Genomic DNA, 16,346 nt, shown 5'->3' with positions numbered 1-16,346 from the left:
GACAGAAAAAATGTAGATGAACATTTGGGACTGTGACAGGACGATCACGCAGTGTGTTCAAAAGGTGCAGAGCAGCTACTAAACTGGCCTTGAGATCGGACTGTTTTTGTCAACTGTGACTTTTTTATTATTATTATTTGACGTAAAACAGTTTCAATAATACTGGGAACATTGATTTTGCATTTTACGCATATTTGTCACAAATATTACATCATCACAGACTGATACCAGTATACAGAATAAATAAAACACTGCATGTGTTGTTTTCTTTATTTGTGACCTTAATGAGGGTCACCCTCATCCCTCAAATATATTTCCACTTATGCACGACTGAACTCTGTTGTCATTCTGTACAATGAGACAAAATCTCACATCAGGTTGTTTTGTAGGAAATATAATTAACCAAAATTCAAACATAATTTTTTTTTTTTTTTTTACAGATTTACAACATAAACTGAAGTCAGTGTGACTTGATGACATTTTCATCCTCTCTCCTTTTTATTTTGAGCTGAAAGAACTGTATTAAAAAAGGGCGGTTCAGCAGGTTTATCTTTGGTACATTAGCATACACAGAACAAAATAATTGAAAAAGTCACTGAAAGCAAAAAAAAAAAAAGGAAAAATCCTGATCATGACTTGCTTTGGATGATTATTTGAAATGTGGAGCTTTTATTACAGGAAATAGTGTGAATGGAAAAATGAGGAGGATAATATAGGCGGAGGTACAAGGAGAGTGGGATAAACAAACATTATGTTCGTTTCATATCTTCTGAGAAATACGAGCACATTGTCCTGAAAATAATCGAAACATCTCTCAGGTAGAAAAACACCATAACGAGCTAGATTTTCGCAGCACATAAAAAATGTTTTGTGTTTCATGGTGACTTGCAGAGGCTGGCTCCTTCTGATGGAGACGTGGCTGGCACAAAGCGTGCTCACAAGACTAGAGGTTAATGGATCGACGGCAGCACACCAGCCGCAGCCCCTTAGGAAGACAGTGTGAAAAATGTTGTGTGCTCAGGGGAGCTAATCCAACAGTCTTTCTGTCTCCGCCAGAGTGGCTCTTTAGTTCCCTGCAGGTCCCTTCACATCCAGAGACTGGTGGGCGGCCCCTGCCTGGAGGTTGCATGCTGACGGGTCGCAGTAACCATTAGGACCGGCTGAACCGGGAGGCCCAGGTACACCGGGCTGTCCGGGAGTGCCGGGACGTCCTCTCTGTCCGTCCCGTCCATCCTGACCATAGCCAGGTTTGCCTGGCTCACCTGTTATCACAAAACTCATTTTAGGATGCTAGTTGCTACATTTAAAGGGTAGGTACACATTTTTTCAAGCCAACAACAGACACATGCACTTTTATTACATCAAAAGAGATTTGGTCTGAGAAAGCAGTGTAGGTGTTTTACCTACAACATCATAATTAATTAACATAAATAACATAAATTGACTCACCAGGAAGTCCAGGAGGTCCTTGCTGACCTTTAGGTCCTCGTGCAGTGGGCCCTCTGGAGCCTTTGTCTCCCATCTCACCTGTAACACACATCATGTAATGAAGACATATCGGTGTATAATTAAAGACAAACATGTCATTGTTTTATCTGACGCGTAGTTCTCTCACATCACCTGCCAACACATTCATTACCTTTGGCTCCTTTCTTTCCCAAATGTCCTGGCGGCCCTTTGAGTCCTGGAAGGCCTCTCGCTCCACCCTGCCCCGGGAAGCCATTGTCTCCCGGAGTCCCAGGAGGCCCTGGAGGTCCAGGTTTTCCAGGTAAACCAGCTACACCAGACTCTGGCCTCCTTAAACTAGCGGCTAACTGGGCTAGCTGTTCTGTTGGAGCACGACAGAAAGGCAACAATGAACCCGATGAACCATTAGAAACAAACATGGCTCCAAGACACATTTCAAACAGTTGTGGTTGACAGTTATCAAGGGAACTTTCTGAGACAAAACACTTTGTAATAAATCATGGCGTAGCATATGAAGGCTCATTTCTGAAAGCCCAAAGCAACTCTCATCGACGAGATGGTTCAACAGCTCTTGTGCTTGAGTTCAGAGTGAAGCAGAGCGAGGTGAAACACTGGTCACGATATCCCCCGAGCTTCTCCTGTTTTTCAACCTTTTTCCGAAGAAACTCAGTCAATTGAGCAGAAAGGAGATTATACTCTTTATTTCAAGCAATCAGCGACGGAAAATGTATGCTCATGGTTTAAAGGGTCTAATATTAATCTCCTGTGGCTCCTTCCTGCATGGTGTTTTGCACTTAAGATTCCAGTTTTCTGTCTCCTGATGAAAATTCATGCAGCCGCTGCTTGACTGCTCTTTTTTTTTTCTTTTCTTTTTTTTAAGATTCCCTTTCCAGGCAGACTCTTTGCTTGGAGCAGAGAAGAGTGCAGGTCTGCTGGAGGTGAAATTAATTTTTCAGCACATCGGGTATAAAAAAATCATGAGTGTAGGAGATGAGTTGTGAAGACGTAAGAGCAACAGAATGAAGAGAACAGAGGTTGTGACTTCAGTGAGACATTTCGAAAAGCTTGGAGGAAGAATCTTTCATCCATCAAATAAACAAAGACTGAAGCTTATTTCATGTTTGGGCTATGAGACCTTCCCTTTTTTTTTTTAAACTTCAGGGTATTCAGCAAACGCCCAGATCAATGAGACAATGTAGGGGCGGCTCTGTATGTGGTTGCGTAATGAGGCATTCTGGGAAAGATTAAAGTCATGAAATGAGGCACAAGGGGATGATAAATGGGGGTCAAAGGCCTATCAGTTCTTACCTTGCATGACTCGCATGCAAACTTGTTTGATGTGCTGATCGCTCGGCTCTTTACCCTGGAAGGAAAAGGATGACTTAATAGATTTCATGACAATGACGAAAACACTGATGTGAGAGCGCTGTTATCGAGTGAAACAGCCCACTGACTTGCTCTCACAATAGTTAAAAGATGACTTACTTCTCTCCCACTGTTCTTGGGCTCATAAGAACTGTTTCATAAACTCAAAGTGCACTGTTATGTAGCTAAAAATGAACCTTCCTTTCTCCTCTCTGGAGAAGTTGACATTTTGGAGGTGCAAGGGTTTCCCCCTTACAACACCACAGGTGTTGAATTTGACTGTACCAATCTTGATAAGGACGCGTTCTTTGTGTTCGCAGGGATGTCAGAGTGCAGGTGAGCCTTTGGTGGGTGCAAAAATATTTAAATTTTCACAGCATCTTGCTCAGGCGGTTTGATGTATTCCCTGCTGCTGCCTCACAATTTCGGGGTTTATTTGCACAAGTTAGAATTACAAGAAAGAGATCAGAATAACAAAGATTACAGTGTGCAGGGAGAGGTATTCAACCCAGAGGGACTTATTAATGAAATCAACCTAAGTAGTGTTTTAAAAACACTATATTGGAAAGCACTGTATAGATGAGACATAATATAACTTAAGGATCAGATTTAATGTCATCTGAAAGTCTTGGTGCTGAATTGAAACTTTTTGGCTTCAGAGTTTTGGTTTTAAACACTCTGCTCGTTTTGCCCTCTGATGATGCTGCAGAGATGTCGTAAGTATCCTTATCCACTTTCTTTGTCACCTCTCCCTTCAAGTGTTTTCCCACGGACTTACCGCAGGACCCTGAGACCCTCTGACTCCGGGTTTACCCCTGTCCCCTTGCATGCCCCGTGGTCCAGGTGTGCCGGGCGGCCCCTCGATACCAGGCTGACCTCTGCTTCCCTCAGGACCTCTCCTGCCAGGCTCGCCGAGGTTACCGTCCTTAACAGAAAACCAGCGCAGGGAAATATTAAAAACCTGCAGCACCTTCTCAGAGGAAAACACGGAGAAACCAGGTTTAAATAATCACTTTGCACTCACCTCTCCTTTGGCTCCAGCTTCTCCTGACTCACCCTGTGACACCATTCATAAAAAAAACATAGGATGGAAACAAGGATAATTGTACTCTGGTGAGATTGTGAATAGAGATGATGAATAGTTTAATTTGCAGTGTCAGTGTTGGTGTAACGACTTACACCATCCCCTTTGTCTCCAGGGTTACCCTCATCTCCTTGTGTTCCCTATGAAAACACACTCTGTTAATAATGTATATAATAAAGCAGCCCACTTGTTATTTAAACATTAAGAGAGAATTAATATTTAGTGTCAGGATTTCATACCTGCTCTCCTTTGGGTCCTCCTTCTCCACGTTCTCCCTGTCATACACAGAACAAAAGTGTTAACTGACTAAACAATCACTGCAGAACAAAGAAGCTCGGGATATTTTATTGTCCACACTAGAGGGAGCTGATCAGCTGTTTGCTGCTGAGCATTAATCTCTCTCCTACTGTTAAAGACAATACATCTAAAAAGGTATCTGAATGGGCATGTGGTGTGTTCTTACCCTCTCTCCTTTCTCCCCGGGCAGGCCAGAAGGACCAGGGAGACCAGGGAGACCGGGGTCACCTTTGGGTCCCTGTGACAAATAAACATGCACATCTGATGAGTAGAAGTGGGGTTATGACACCTGTTTACATTGCTGAAATAGCTCGAATATCAGTAGTTATAGAAAATAAATAGATATATAATATATTTGTGCTCATAATGAACTCGCAGCGCAACTCAGCATTGCTCCTTATTCTTCTCGGGCATGTTTGTGTGCCGTTGCCCCTTTGATCACCGGCCGACTGTCTGAGGAATGCCAGGAGAACAGAGAGCTCTTTCAGCCCGCTGCTTACAGCTCTCCCCTTACTGTGAAAATAGACCTCATGTGAGATCCAGCCTCGGCCTATTCTCTGAGACATTCCAGTGAAACAACAGCCAGGATTGAGCGCTCTGAGGCTTCCCTGCTTTTCAGCTTCGCTCGTTTAAAGTATCAAAAATGCAAGAAGTAGAATACTGTCTGGTGCGTCTGCTTCTGTATGTATTCTCTAAAGGTTTTCTATATATTGCTGCTAATTATTGTTGCATGTACACTAGCTGCTAAGGTTTGCATAAGGCATGTAGGTATTGTTTTATTTATTAAGGTGTTTGTAATAAGCATTTTCAGCTTGCAGTTCTGAGTGTATTTGGTTTATCCATGCATATTTTGAAAATCAATGCCATTTATGTTTTAAGGTCTTTGTAATAAGCGTTTGTTAATTGGGAATAAGGCCCTTTTAAATCCTTTTAAGATGCATATTAACATTAACAAGTCCTTATGAGTTAAAAATAGCATCATAAACACATTACAACATTTAGATTATACAACATTTCTAAGCACTTATAAGAAAAAGCGTAGTTAACTGTTAATAACTGAATAGTTAATGGCTAATAAAGCATAATAAAGTATCTATTTCTCTTAATAAAATCCTGAATATGCAGTCTCCTCTGATAAGTCAGCTCACACACGCCTGACCCAGCACTGCTAACAACGACAGAGCAGCTGTGCTAAATCAATTCTTAAGAGCCAAACTAGCCATTGGGCATAAATTATACGAATGTGTGACATGGTGACATAGTGTGATGTCACAAAGTCACGGAATTAAAGGTGTGACTACTGATGAGGCATTTAAGGAGCAGTGTTTTCTGTGGGAGAGAGGAGCTTCCGTTGCTGCGCAATTTGACCTTTTTAACTTTCGAGCTCTTGTACATGTACAAGAACATTTATAAAACACTGTTGGAAAGGGATAATAATAATAGGTCTCTTTTAACAAAAGTGTTACCGGCATTTATTTTCAAAATAAAGACATGGATAAACTAAATATATATTTCAAATCAAAATCAGTCAAGTTCAAATCTAAATGTATTTTAATTGTGCTCTACAACTTACCCTGGCACCTGGCTTGCCGGCTGGACCTGTAGGGCCTTGCTCTCCTACAGCTCCCTGTAAGTGAAAGGGTTAAGAAGTTAAGAAAAGAACATAACGACAAAATATAGACAAAAGAAATTCAAGCAGGCAGGCAAAAAACTCACAGGTTCACCAATAGGTCCGACTGGTCCCACCTCCCCCTGGTCTCCGCGCTCACCCTGAGGTGTGACAGGAAAATGTCACGGTGACACATCAGATGTGACAAAAATCCTGACGGTGTTTCAACACATGTTGTTCTTACTTACTGTTTTGCCAGCAGGTCCCAGTGTTCCAGGAAGGCCTGGTTGACCAGAGTCTCCCTGTGAAGAAAAAACAAAGCTGCTTTCAGATTCTGATGATTTGACAAGAAAAAGAAATACAAGAAAACAACTGATGATATTTAATAAATGATCAAGAGGACAACCTTAGGGCCGCTCAAGCCTTTTGGTCCAGGTGAACCAGGCAAACCCTAAAAGACAGAGAAGAGGAAAAAACAATCACAAGCAGGGCAATTTCTATCAGGAAGGGTCATTCCTGCAAGAAAATAAACACTGGCGCATAAAGACAGAAGGCTTAGCTGGGGAAAACATATTTGTTTTAGCTTTTGACCTGAATAAGCTTAAAAGTGCTCTGGATGTTTAATTCAGGTGGTGACTTTTACACTCACAAAATGTTTCTTAATGCTACCACAGGCAGGCTGCTCATGTTCGCTAACTGATTCTCATTAGTGCTTTTCATTAGACTAATCACAGATTAGAGAGCTGGAGAAACTTTACTCTCACTGCCTGGGGAAGACATTGATTACCGTCTCACGCTGTAGCCGCTCACAGAGGGATGGAGCTCTGCAGTTTTTCCCTTGAAAATAAGTCAACTTTATCGTATTTTATACAATAAAAGATGCAAAAACGTTCTTTTAACTCCAGTTATAACTCCAACACAGATGTGATGTGTGATATTGCACAGCAGCATGAGGGCGCTTTCAGCTGTTCCCCCATGGGTTTACTCAGGTGCATCCAATCAGAGTCAGTCTTGACAGCTTGGGTTAAAGGTCATACTCACAGGAAGCCCCTGAAGTCCGACCTCTCCAGGCACGCCTGCCTTCCCAACGCCTCCCTGCAGAGAGACAGACAGTGAAAAACAGAAGCTCCTCACAGCCAAATGCATTTGATTAAACTGTAAAAGTTTTATAAATAAAAAAGTGGAAATGATGCTCTACCTTTGCTCCCGGCATCCCGGGAATACCCTCGCGACCGTCCACACCCGGTAAGCCCTGGTGATAAAAAGCACACACTGGAATTGAGTTCTTTGTTGACAACACATCCGAACATTAAAGCTTTATTTGTGATCATCGATCAGACACTCACAGCCTCTCCTTTGGGACCTGGAACACCTGTGATTCCTCTCGGCCCTAGAACGCCCTGAACAGCAAAGCAACGGTATACTTGTTAGAATTGTACGAGTGAATTCCAGTGATTATACTTCCCTCCATCTGAAAGCATCTGTGCTGTTGATGTGCCTACTTACTGTTTCACCCTTAGGCCCAGGCTCGCCCATCACACCCCTCTGGCCTTGATCACCCTGAAATAATACATTCAATCATGTTCTACTCATGTAAACCACACTTGCTGCAAAAAATAAAAGCATTTAACTTTGAGGGGGGAAAAAACTTACAGTTGCTCCTGCAACACCCTGGGGACCTGGATCTCCATCAAGACCTCGAGCTCCCTGCGAGAGAAGAATATTAGTATTATTTTGATAGACAAATGTTAATGCAGTTCACATTGATTCGCAAGTAATTCAGGAAGAATGTAACATATATGAGAGGTGCCATGGAAGTACTTACCATCTCTCCCTTGGGGCCCATCATTCCCATGGCCCCACGAATTCCCTGAGGGCCCTAAAATAACAAATAGATCCAACAGGTGCCTCAGTGAGCAGAAAAAAAGAGAACCTGACACAATAAAGAGCAAACTTAAACTTGTAAGACTCTAACAAATACTGTATCTAACCATTGGTCCTTGGGATCCGACCTCCCCCAGGCTTCCCTGGTCTCCCTCCTCACCCTGAGTGAATAACAGAGGAAGAACATTAGCAGAAACACAGCATGAAGTCAATCAGATGAGCAGCAAATGTAAGTACAATTTAAGAGGACAAATGGAAGCTGCTCCTATCAGCTGTGTGCTAATTAGAAAATGAGGCGGCCACTCCGAACTGTGTTTAATACCCACTTTTTAATGGATTGCAAGGGCAAAAGCAGACGATTTAACTCCGAATTACCATTCTCCTGCTTTGCAAATTACAAATAATTCATACGCTGACTCTGGTGGACCTGAGGAGGCACATCCATTAAGATAGATAGTGGTCCGGGTCTGAGGCTGTGCACATTTCCTGCTGTTAAAAAGGCAATTTCTTCGTTTAATTATTAACATTGGCTATCAAGACATGCAAACAATACATGGCTGGTAATGAAATATTACAGAAACGAACACAATCTGCATCACAGAGAGAAATGTGAGCTGATGTTTCATTCTGCTTGTTTGTCTGATTCATATTCTGCTAATGGAGGCAAAGTTTTTGTTCTCTAAAGGAGGAAAATTAAAGTGAGACAGCCAATGTGTTGAATCATTAAAAGAATGTCTTCAATTTGCGGTGGTTTGATTAAAAAACAACTAAACTAAATAAACGTTGTTTATTGTCGTAGATTTGCATGATATTGTTATTATAGCAATTAATGGAAAGTATTGTTTCTAGTGCTGCAATGATTAATTGATTAATCGATTAGTTGACAACTATTACATTTATCGCCAACTATTTTGACAAGCGATTAATCGGTTTGAGTAATTGTTTAAAGTGAACTCTGTAGTTCTGGGGAAGAAACTTCGACCGGAAGAGAAAGATCTTCACTGACTGATCCTTTTTATGCTTGAACAAACAAATAAGCACTCTTTTGTTTTCATGACTGAATAAACTGAATAAACAAACTGACCTTAAAGGTCAACACAATTTCATACTGTTTTACTTTGTTTATATTTGGTGGACCCTGCCACCTTTCTCACTTCAAACAGTGTTCTGGGGACCTTATCTTCCTCTGAGAACAGCTTGTTTATTCAGTTATGGAAAAAATAAATATTTCTGAGTTTGTATTATTACCTCATTGATATCGTAAATATTAAAATTCTGAGTTTGAATTTCTTCTCCAAAACTACATAGTGCCCCTTTAAGATAAAAAAAATGTAATGTTCTGATTCCAGCTTCTTAAATGTGAGTATTTTCTGGTTTCTTTACTCCTTTCTGACAGTAAACTGAGTATCTGCGTTGTGGACAACACAAGACATTTGAGGACATCAGGGTCGTCCTCAAAGGTTGGGGTTGAGGTCATCTTAGGGAACACTCAACACCATTTTTCACCATTTTCTAACATGTTATAGACAAAACAAATAATTGATTAATCGAGAAAATAATAGGCAAACAATTCAACAAGTAAAGTAATCATTGGTTGCAGCCCTTGAGTTTCTGTTCATTTCAAATAAGAAGTGAAGAGCTGCATATTTTTGTAGGTAACAGGGTCAAGCAATATTTTTTCTTCACAGCCCTGTGCCAAGGTGCCATCTCTCATACACAAACTTTCTTTTTACATTTCAGTATTCTCCTTCAATATCACAACATTACACACTTTCGACCCAAGCACAACATCTGCTTATTCTATCGTTAACTTTCGTTCAAATTTATATTTGTGAATTTGTGAGTGGAAAACAGGAAGAAATAAAAAAAAAAAAGCCCCCTTGAATGAAACTTCCAGTGAAGGAGAAAATCATTCTCGGGACGGCGCGCAGACTGGCAGTAAATCATATCCTGGCATGGGGTGATAAAGGGAGATGGGCCCAGACTCATTTCCATTTATATAGTGCATAGACACATTACAGGGAGAGGGTAGTTGTGCTTGAACATCATTTCAAATAAATCATCCTCCGTGCATTACAAGGAGTCAGAGGCATTACACACGGGCTTGTATCACTTCCTCTTGAAAGAAGAGCGTCTGAAAGGCGGCGGGAATTCCTTTTTCACGTTTAAGTCGTGCATAATTGTTCTCTGGTGTGGAAAGTCGTGCCACGTGGAGGCAAATTTATGTTATTCATGAGGTTATGTGAGTGTAAATTCACTTTGTGGATGTTTATAACATTTCACAAGACTAGAAATTCTTGGCTCTGTGTTTACAAACATGTATTCTCCCCTAAACCGAACATATTTTACCTTGTGGCCTTGTTTCCCAGGTTCTCCTGATTCACCTTTGACGCCTTTGTGGCCCTTGAAACACACAGAGAATAACCCATTAATCGCATTTTTTAACTTGGGACACTAACATTCATTTTAGTGCAACACAACTCTGCTGCTCACCTTCATGCCAGGAAGGCCAGGATGTCCGGGGGTCCCAGGTGGACAAGAGTTTGGACACTAAGCAACAAAATGAAAGTCAGAAAATGTTCCTGACATTTGATGCAAAAAAAACCCAAACTCATTCATAATCTCCAGGAAAAAAAACAACTTTACCAGGTCGGCACTGCCTAGCATTCCAGCTGCACCCTGAAATTCAGAGAAAATACACGTTAACACTTAAATGCTGTAATTCATCAACATCATGATGAATCTAAGGAGCTTGTAAATCACCAGAGGAAGGACAGCAGTGTGCAGTGGTGCGTTGGTGGCATCACTAACAAGGCCAAATTAAATTCATGGCTTCGCTTGTGAAATATAAAGTAAAATGTTGTCGTTGTCGCAAATCATATGAAGTGTCAAATGAAGCTGTGTCACTTACTCTGGGCCCTGTTGGTCCACGAGGTCCCTCGGGCCCTCTCACACCCATAGCACCCTGTGGAAAGACATAAAATGCGTCCTTACAGGTACAATGCATTAAGTGTTTTGAGAGGAAAACAAATAAATGTACCTCAACCTGGTTTTAGCCACTTTCAAGTCTGCAGTGAGATGCTCACTTTGAAAGTCCATAATTACATATACAGTACGAGGTAATGCTGCTAATTTAAATGTACTACTGCAACCGAACTGTTTATCTAAAATCACTGCTTTGAAATCAAATGCAAGCTGATGCTGACATATGGCCAAGGGGCAAAATTCTAATTAAAATAAATCAAAACTAAGTCTTACCTATAACATAAAGATCAATTCTGGGATATGAAGCACCATTAAAAAAAATACCCAGAGGCACTTCAGTCAGATGAAGGGCTGAATAATTGATATTTTGTGTTGATTTTCCGATCATGAATGAATTTCAAAAACATCTTAAAGTGTGTGAAAATTATCTTTGATTGAACGAGAAAAGTTTGAAACATCAATACGGCACGTACTGATAATATAACCAGTACATAGTGCAGAGTGTATGTATGTGTTTTGTGGTTCAGGAGCAGCACCTCTTTCAGTATACAGATCTGTGCAGTACAGACACACTCCATACAGTGTTTTTCACCTCAGCTTGGATTGACCTTCACTTTTTTGTCATTCCTTTTGTTCTGTCGTTGGCCGGAGGCAGCGTACCAGCACCTCAGAGCTCATGCTGGTAGTATTTGAAGCTGCTGTGTGTTTTCTAGCCTGTGGCCCTAATTTAAAATATAGTCAACAGTCCATTGATCCGTCTCTACTCACAGGTGGTCCAACTTTTCCCACTTCACCCAGAAGTCCTCCAGGCCCGGGTGGTCCCTGTTTAAAGTCACATTTCAGGTTTTCAGTATTAAGACATTTTACCAAAATCTGTATTAATTCTGTGACTTAGAAATGTACTTACAGGGGCTCCATCTGGCCCAACGCCCTAAAGGGAGACATAGACAGTATGACTCAGTGTGATAAAGAGAATTTTGTGTACACAAGACAAGTTAGATGGTCTGATCCTGAAGAGAAGAAATGCTACTCACAGGTGATCCACGAGGTCCAGCTTTTCCAGGTTCACCCTAAAGGAAGAAGGTAAATGCATAAATGCAGTGTTAAAAAAGGTATGAAAAAGTTGTACTGGAGTAAAAGTAAGGATTACGAAAACTCTTATTTATTATTAAAACTAAAAAGAATAATAATAATAGAACATTTTTCACATTTAAAGTATCTGATATTAAATGTACTGTAATATTAAATAACAAAAGTTATTTGGCAATAAATGTACTTAAGTATCAAAATTGCAAGTTAAAGTAAATTATACATATTGGATCCCATATTCCGATATCAGAATCAATGTTTTAAGTTTTAAATCTGATTGCGGATAAAGTGAGCAAATTTAAAAACGCTTTAAAAAAGCTCCTTTAAATAAGCGTAGTGGAGTAAAAAGTACAATATTTGCCTCCAAAATGTAGTGGAGTAGAAGTATAAGGTAGCAGTACTTGAGTGTATTTACTTAGGTAGAAATACTGTTTTCAGGTGAAAATTGAGCTGTGTGAGCCTGCAGACCGTCCGAGTTAACATTCCTCCAGCTCATCACATGACTGCGCCGGGCACACTTGACCCAGCAATGTTTAGCCTAATGAGTACCGATGTTGGGCCTTCATTCCCCACGGAGATTACACAGAACACTTGCAGGATTAAGTCTCATTTGTCATGAGGAATTGGTTTATGCACTGCGGCTCTCGCTGCCATGCCAAAAAGGCTGGAAAGCAGCTTGGCACCATTTCACTGACGGTCTTCGGAAGCAGGAAAAGCAAAAAGGCTCATTAGTCACTCACTTTCTGCCCGAGGGGACCGTCGGGCCCGGGATCTCCAATAGGGCCAGTCAAACCCTGCAGAGAGGAGACATCATGCTTAACTAACACATCAGAATAAACCCTGGAGATCTTCAGCATCCATGTATTTTCACTTTTTATTTGGAAAGAACATGTTCAAATCAAATGTAGCCTCTACATCAGTGGGCAGTACTTCTTTCCTTACTAACTCAGATTGTCGTTACATCATCATAACACAATCATACTCGAGTGGGAGGAGTCTTAAGTGGGATTAACTTGACTAAAACCCCCTCCTCTTATGTGTTTGAATATAAACTGCACTGCAGCTTCGGTCACTTCGAGATTAAAGCTCCATTTCTGAACGTGTCACGATGTCCACTGTTCAACTGAGCAGACACACCGGGAAAAGTCAGGACCAGGGCAGAGGGCAAACGTGTCAGACTGCAAACCAAGCAGAGAGCAGCATTCCTCTGGCTCATTTCAAACAAACGCACTGAAAGAAATCATTCCACACTGATTTGAGGATTCTCAACAGGAGATACAAACAGAGGCCGGCTGACAAAGCTGCCATTGTTTTCAGAACCCCGCTGGATGTATAAAAAGGCTCTTAATGACTCATAATGCATTATAATGCACAGTTTTATAAAGAAAAAAGTGAACTTAATCCACCTACAGCCTCTCTAAGCACCAGTATTATGGTCTGGTGTTTTCCTAACCCTCCTTTCAACTCTGAAGGAAGCTAAGTTAAATGCACCCGGGTTCTGGTTTACCCTGGCACAAAGGAAATTTGGATTTGTTCATCCTGTTTAATGAATTCCTCACATTTTTGTCCCCATTTCCCCCAGATCCCCTGCTAAATCTGACATATCACTGCTCACCAAACAAGACTAATAAGTGCAAAACATAACTATACAGTGGGAGGATCACACTTTGTCTCTCCACCCCTTTGCAGGCGAATACATAAAACATAAAACACTGAACATACTCACATCATTTCCAGGAATTCCAGGTAATCCAGTGGAGCCGGGTTTACCTGCGTCTCCATCGGGTCCCTAAGAACAAAGGTCCCACATACACAAACAAATCAGTGAAAAGCCCGACAGTGAACACATTATTTAAATGTTGTATTAGATGTTATAGTTACAGGAAGTCCCTCCTCGCCGTCTGCTCCCCTTTCCCCCTGAAACAAAAGTGATAGAAGAGCAATGAGTGATCTATTAGCGATCTATTTTCCAGTATTTGGCACATTATATGTGCAGTGTTACAGAACTGGGAGGACTTACAGCAACGCCATCAATTCCTGGGACACCTGCAGGTCCAGGAGGGCCAGCAGGTCCTTGATTCCTCTGAGTAAAATGACAATAATTTGATCAGAAAATATCAGCTTAAAATTTCTGAAAACAACCTCACCAACGTTTGCTATTCCTCATACTGACATACTGCCACTGAGGCAATATGGAAAAATGAGTGAACAGGTGCACCCACTTATGGTTTGCTGTCTGAAGACATTAATACAAATATCTTACAGCCTGCAGAGCTGATTTCTGACTGCAGGATTCATCAGCTATAGATAAAAGTGTGCAAAAGACAAAGTTTTGAAAGGAGACTTAAGACAAAAGTCTCCTCCCTGGCTTTTTTTTCCCGGAACAAATGTCCAATAAATTTACCAGATGAAACAATCTCAGCAACAATCTCGACACAATTTGCAGGCTTAATGGATCTTGTTATACAGCATGAGCTCAGGGAGAACACTCACCTGCAGCTCCCCTGTCACATCAGGCTATAGAGACAAATAGAGACACCAGACACAGAGAGAAACATAGTTAGTCTTACTTGAGCGGAGCAGAAAAGGACAAGCTGCAGGAGAAGCAGAGCCAGAATTGGCCCTCTAACGCTGGGGGCCAGAGCCATGATGTCCCCGTGGGCAGGAAAGGTAAAAGTTGTAAGTCCTTTCGCTGGGATTCGTCGGGTTGAAGGATCCCCCGACAAAACAACCCAACTGAATCCCTTTCGGCTATCTAGACCGCCCGAGGTCCCATAGCCATCAGGGGCTCATGTATATTCATGCGATGCTTGCTTAGAGGAAGCGATTGGAGGGGACACCCAGGGGAGGGACCACGGCGCAGATACCACCAATAGGCAGGGTCAGCGGGTTTTTTAACCTCTGCTACGACCCACAAATTAATTTTATTGAACTATTTTTAAGGTGTGCCAACTTTACGCGTGCTTTGGTCAACAGATTGCTTTTACGCACATTAATTTGAAGGCCGATTGATTTGATTTCCCTGTTAGGCTGATCCAAATATTCAAGGTTTGTAGCCTGACTGATGGTCTGACATTTCATACCACACACTCAGACTGGTGCTCATGATGTTATCTGAAGTCTTCTCACCGTCCTGGCTGGGAGGTCATAACAAGCCTCAGTCCGGGCTCGCGTCACGTCGCAGTGAATCAGCATCGACTGGAGTTCAAACTTGATTTAAAAAAAAAAAAAAGACAAATTGAAGAGATGTAATAGATTAGAACAGTATTACCACAAAAGATACACAGTGAATAAGCTGTATTTTAAAGCACCACAGCCCTTTATCGTCACCGCGTCCCAAGAGGCTGTATCCATAAACAATTAAGGCCCAAGTCTGGGTTTCATTCTGCGCACAATAAGAGGCAGAGAGCAGGAAATGTTTACACAATAAATAAGTCACAGTTTGGGACCCCTTATCGTAACATCTGTGGGGTTTTAACGCTTATATGGGGGTTATAATGGGGCCAAAGTTGGTAAATATGAGTTTATTTTAGGTGCGTAATTGTGCACAAAAGGCGCCTGACTCTTCGGAATCCCTCCACCTCCTGCAGGGATGGTTCAGCCTGTGCACGGCTCGTATTCTTCACCACAACCTGCGACAAGTTCCACATATTTGTCGTTAAAGCCTGAATAGAGAGACAGCAAGCTTAAACTACCGACCAGTGTCTCAGACAAACCAAACAGGAGGATGAGAAAACACTGGGATTCCCCAACTCCTCCATGTCAAAGACCCCTGAAGGAAACAAACACTAAAAGAAAAGTGAAATGAATCATTGTTCATTGTTTAAAATATTGTCAGATGCATTTATGTGTTTATCACTTGAATGTTGAAGCTGGAAAAGGTGGTTAAACTACTCTACACAGTAGGCTATATCTGCTGGGTAGATCCCTTGAGGATCAATAAAGTTTTATCCTAATCTAGAATATTACATCATAATTTATAACTTGACTATATTGAGCATTAATAAGATACGTCTTAATAGATTGTATAACTATAGTTACAAGTTGTCAAATAAAGTAATGAAGGTAAAAAATGCAATATTTGCATAAGTTTAAAATAGCAGAATATGGAAATAATCAAGTCCAGTACCTCAACATTTTACATAAAGGGTAACTCCACCAATTTTACACATGAATGTGTGTTTACAGGTCTTGAGGAGTACTTTTAGTATTAAGTATTTTGTGGCTTCAGAGGAAGATGCATGTAATCTGATAAATTGCTTCCAGTGATGTTTTGTTTCGGTCCACTGGTCTAACATTGCACTCTGTAACACGGTCAGAATCATAATAGACATTTTAAAAATAAATGATCAAAATTGATACAGCAGAACCAGAGATATCACGTTTACATTCCACACATTCTTCTTCCTTTTCAAAACCTGGTGCCTACAGTACCCACAATGCAACTAAGCCACTGAGTGACATCACTGGAGGCAATTTATCAAATCACATATAGCTTCCTTTACTTGAGTAAATGCTACTTCCCACCACTGATTATTGCTGTGATAGCCTGTAAGCATTTTAACA

The 16,346-nt window shown here is 41.2% G+C and overlaps 1 protein-coding gene across 2 annotated transcripts in view; it reads right to left on the bottom strand.

The window, feature by feature from the left end:
• Positions 1-101: 101 nt before the first annotated feature.
• The window catches only part of col9a1b (collagen, type IX, alpha 1b), a 19,374-nt gene continuing 3,129 nt past the window's right edge, over positions 102-16,346 (bottom strand). The window contains exons 6-37 of one of the 2 annotated variants that reach the window (XM_084376157.1): positions 14,910-14,990; positions 13,801-13,863; positions 13,662-13,697; positions 13,507-13,569; positions 12,521-12,574; positions 11,726-11,761; positions 11,599-11,622; positions 11,460-11,513; positions 10,618-10,671; positions 10,353-10,385; positions 10,200-10,256; positions 10,056-10,109; positions 7,814-7,867; positions 7,648-7,701; positions 7,476-7,529; positions 7,329-7,382; positions 7,169-7,222; positions 7,021-7,074; positions 6,864-6,917; positions 6,229-6,273; positions 6,071-6,124; positions 5,930-5,983; positions 5,787-5,840; positions 4,380-4,451; positions 4,156-4,191; positions 4,012-4,056; positions 3,857-3,889; positions 3,611-3,757; positions 2,776-2,830; positions 1,640-1,828; positions 1,450-1,527; positions 102-1,262 (exon numbers count right to left, since the gene is read on the bottom strand). In XM_084376157.1, coding sequence (XP_084232283.1) covers positions 1,066-1,262; positions 1,450-1,527; positions 1,640-1,828; positions 2,776-2,830; positions 3,611-3,757; positions 3,857-3,889; positions 4,012-4,056; positions 4,156-4,191; positions 4,380-4,451; positions 5,787-5,840; positions 5,930-5,983; positions 6,071-6,124; positions 6,229-6,273; positions 6,864-6,917; positions 7,021-7,074; positions 7,169-7,222; positions 7,329-7,382; positions 7,476-7,529; positions 7,648-7,701; positions 7,814-7,867; positions 10,056-10,109; positions 10,200-10,256; positions 10,353-10,385; positions 10,618-10,671; positions 11,460-11,513; positions 11,599-11,622; positions 11,726-11,761; positions 12,521-12,574; positions 13,507-13,569; positions 13,662-13,697; positions 13,801-13,863; positions 14,910-14,990 — 2,046 coding nt within the window. In that variant the 3' untranslated portion in view covers positions 102-1,065. Of the gene's footprint in view, positions 1,263-1,449; positions 1,528-1,639; positions 1,829-2,775; positions 2,831-3,610; positions 3,758-3,856; positions 3,890-4,011; positions 4,057-4,155; positions 4,192-4,379; positions 4,452-5,786; positions 5,841-5,929; positions 5,984-6,070; positions 6,125-6,228; positions 6,274-6,863; positions 6,918-7,020; positions 7,075-7,168; positions 7,223-7,328; positions 7,383-7,475; positions 7,530-7,647; positions 7,702-7,813; positions 7,868-10,055; positions 10,110-10,199; positions 10,257-10,352; positions 10,386-10,617; positions 10,672-11,459; positions 11,514-11,598; positions 11,623-11,725; positions 11,762-12,520; positions 12,575-13,506; positions 13,570-13,661; positions 13,698-13,800; positions 13,864-14,350; positions 14,532-14,909; positions 14,991-16,346 lie in introns of those variants that run through there. The other variant, XM_084376156.1, reaches the window with a different exon arrangement.

The sequence above is a fragment of the Pagrus pagrus genome (genome assembly GCF_965226575.1).
Source record: "Pagrus pagrus genome assembly, chromosome: 15".
Lineage (NCBI taxonomy): Eukaryota > Metazoa > Chordata > Actinopteri > Spariformes > Sparidae > Pagrus > Pagrus pagrus.
Note: the sequence above shows the minus strand (reverse complement) of the source record. Positions and strands in the feature narration are given on the sequence as shown.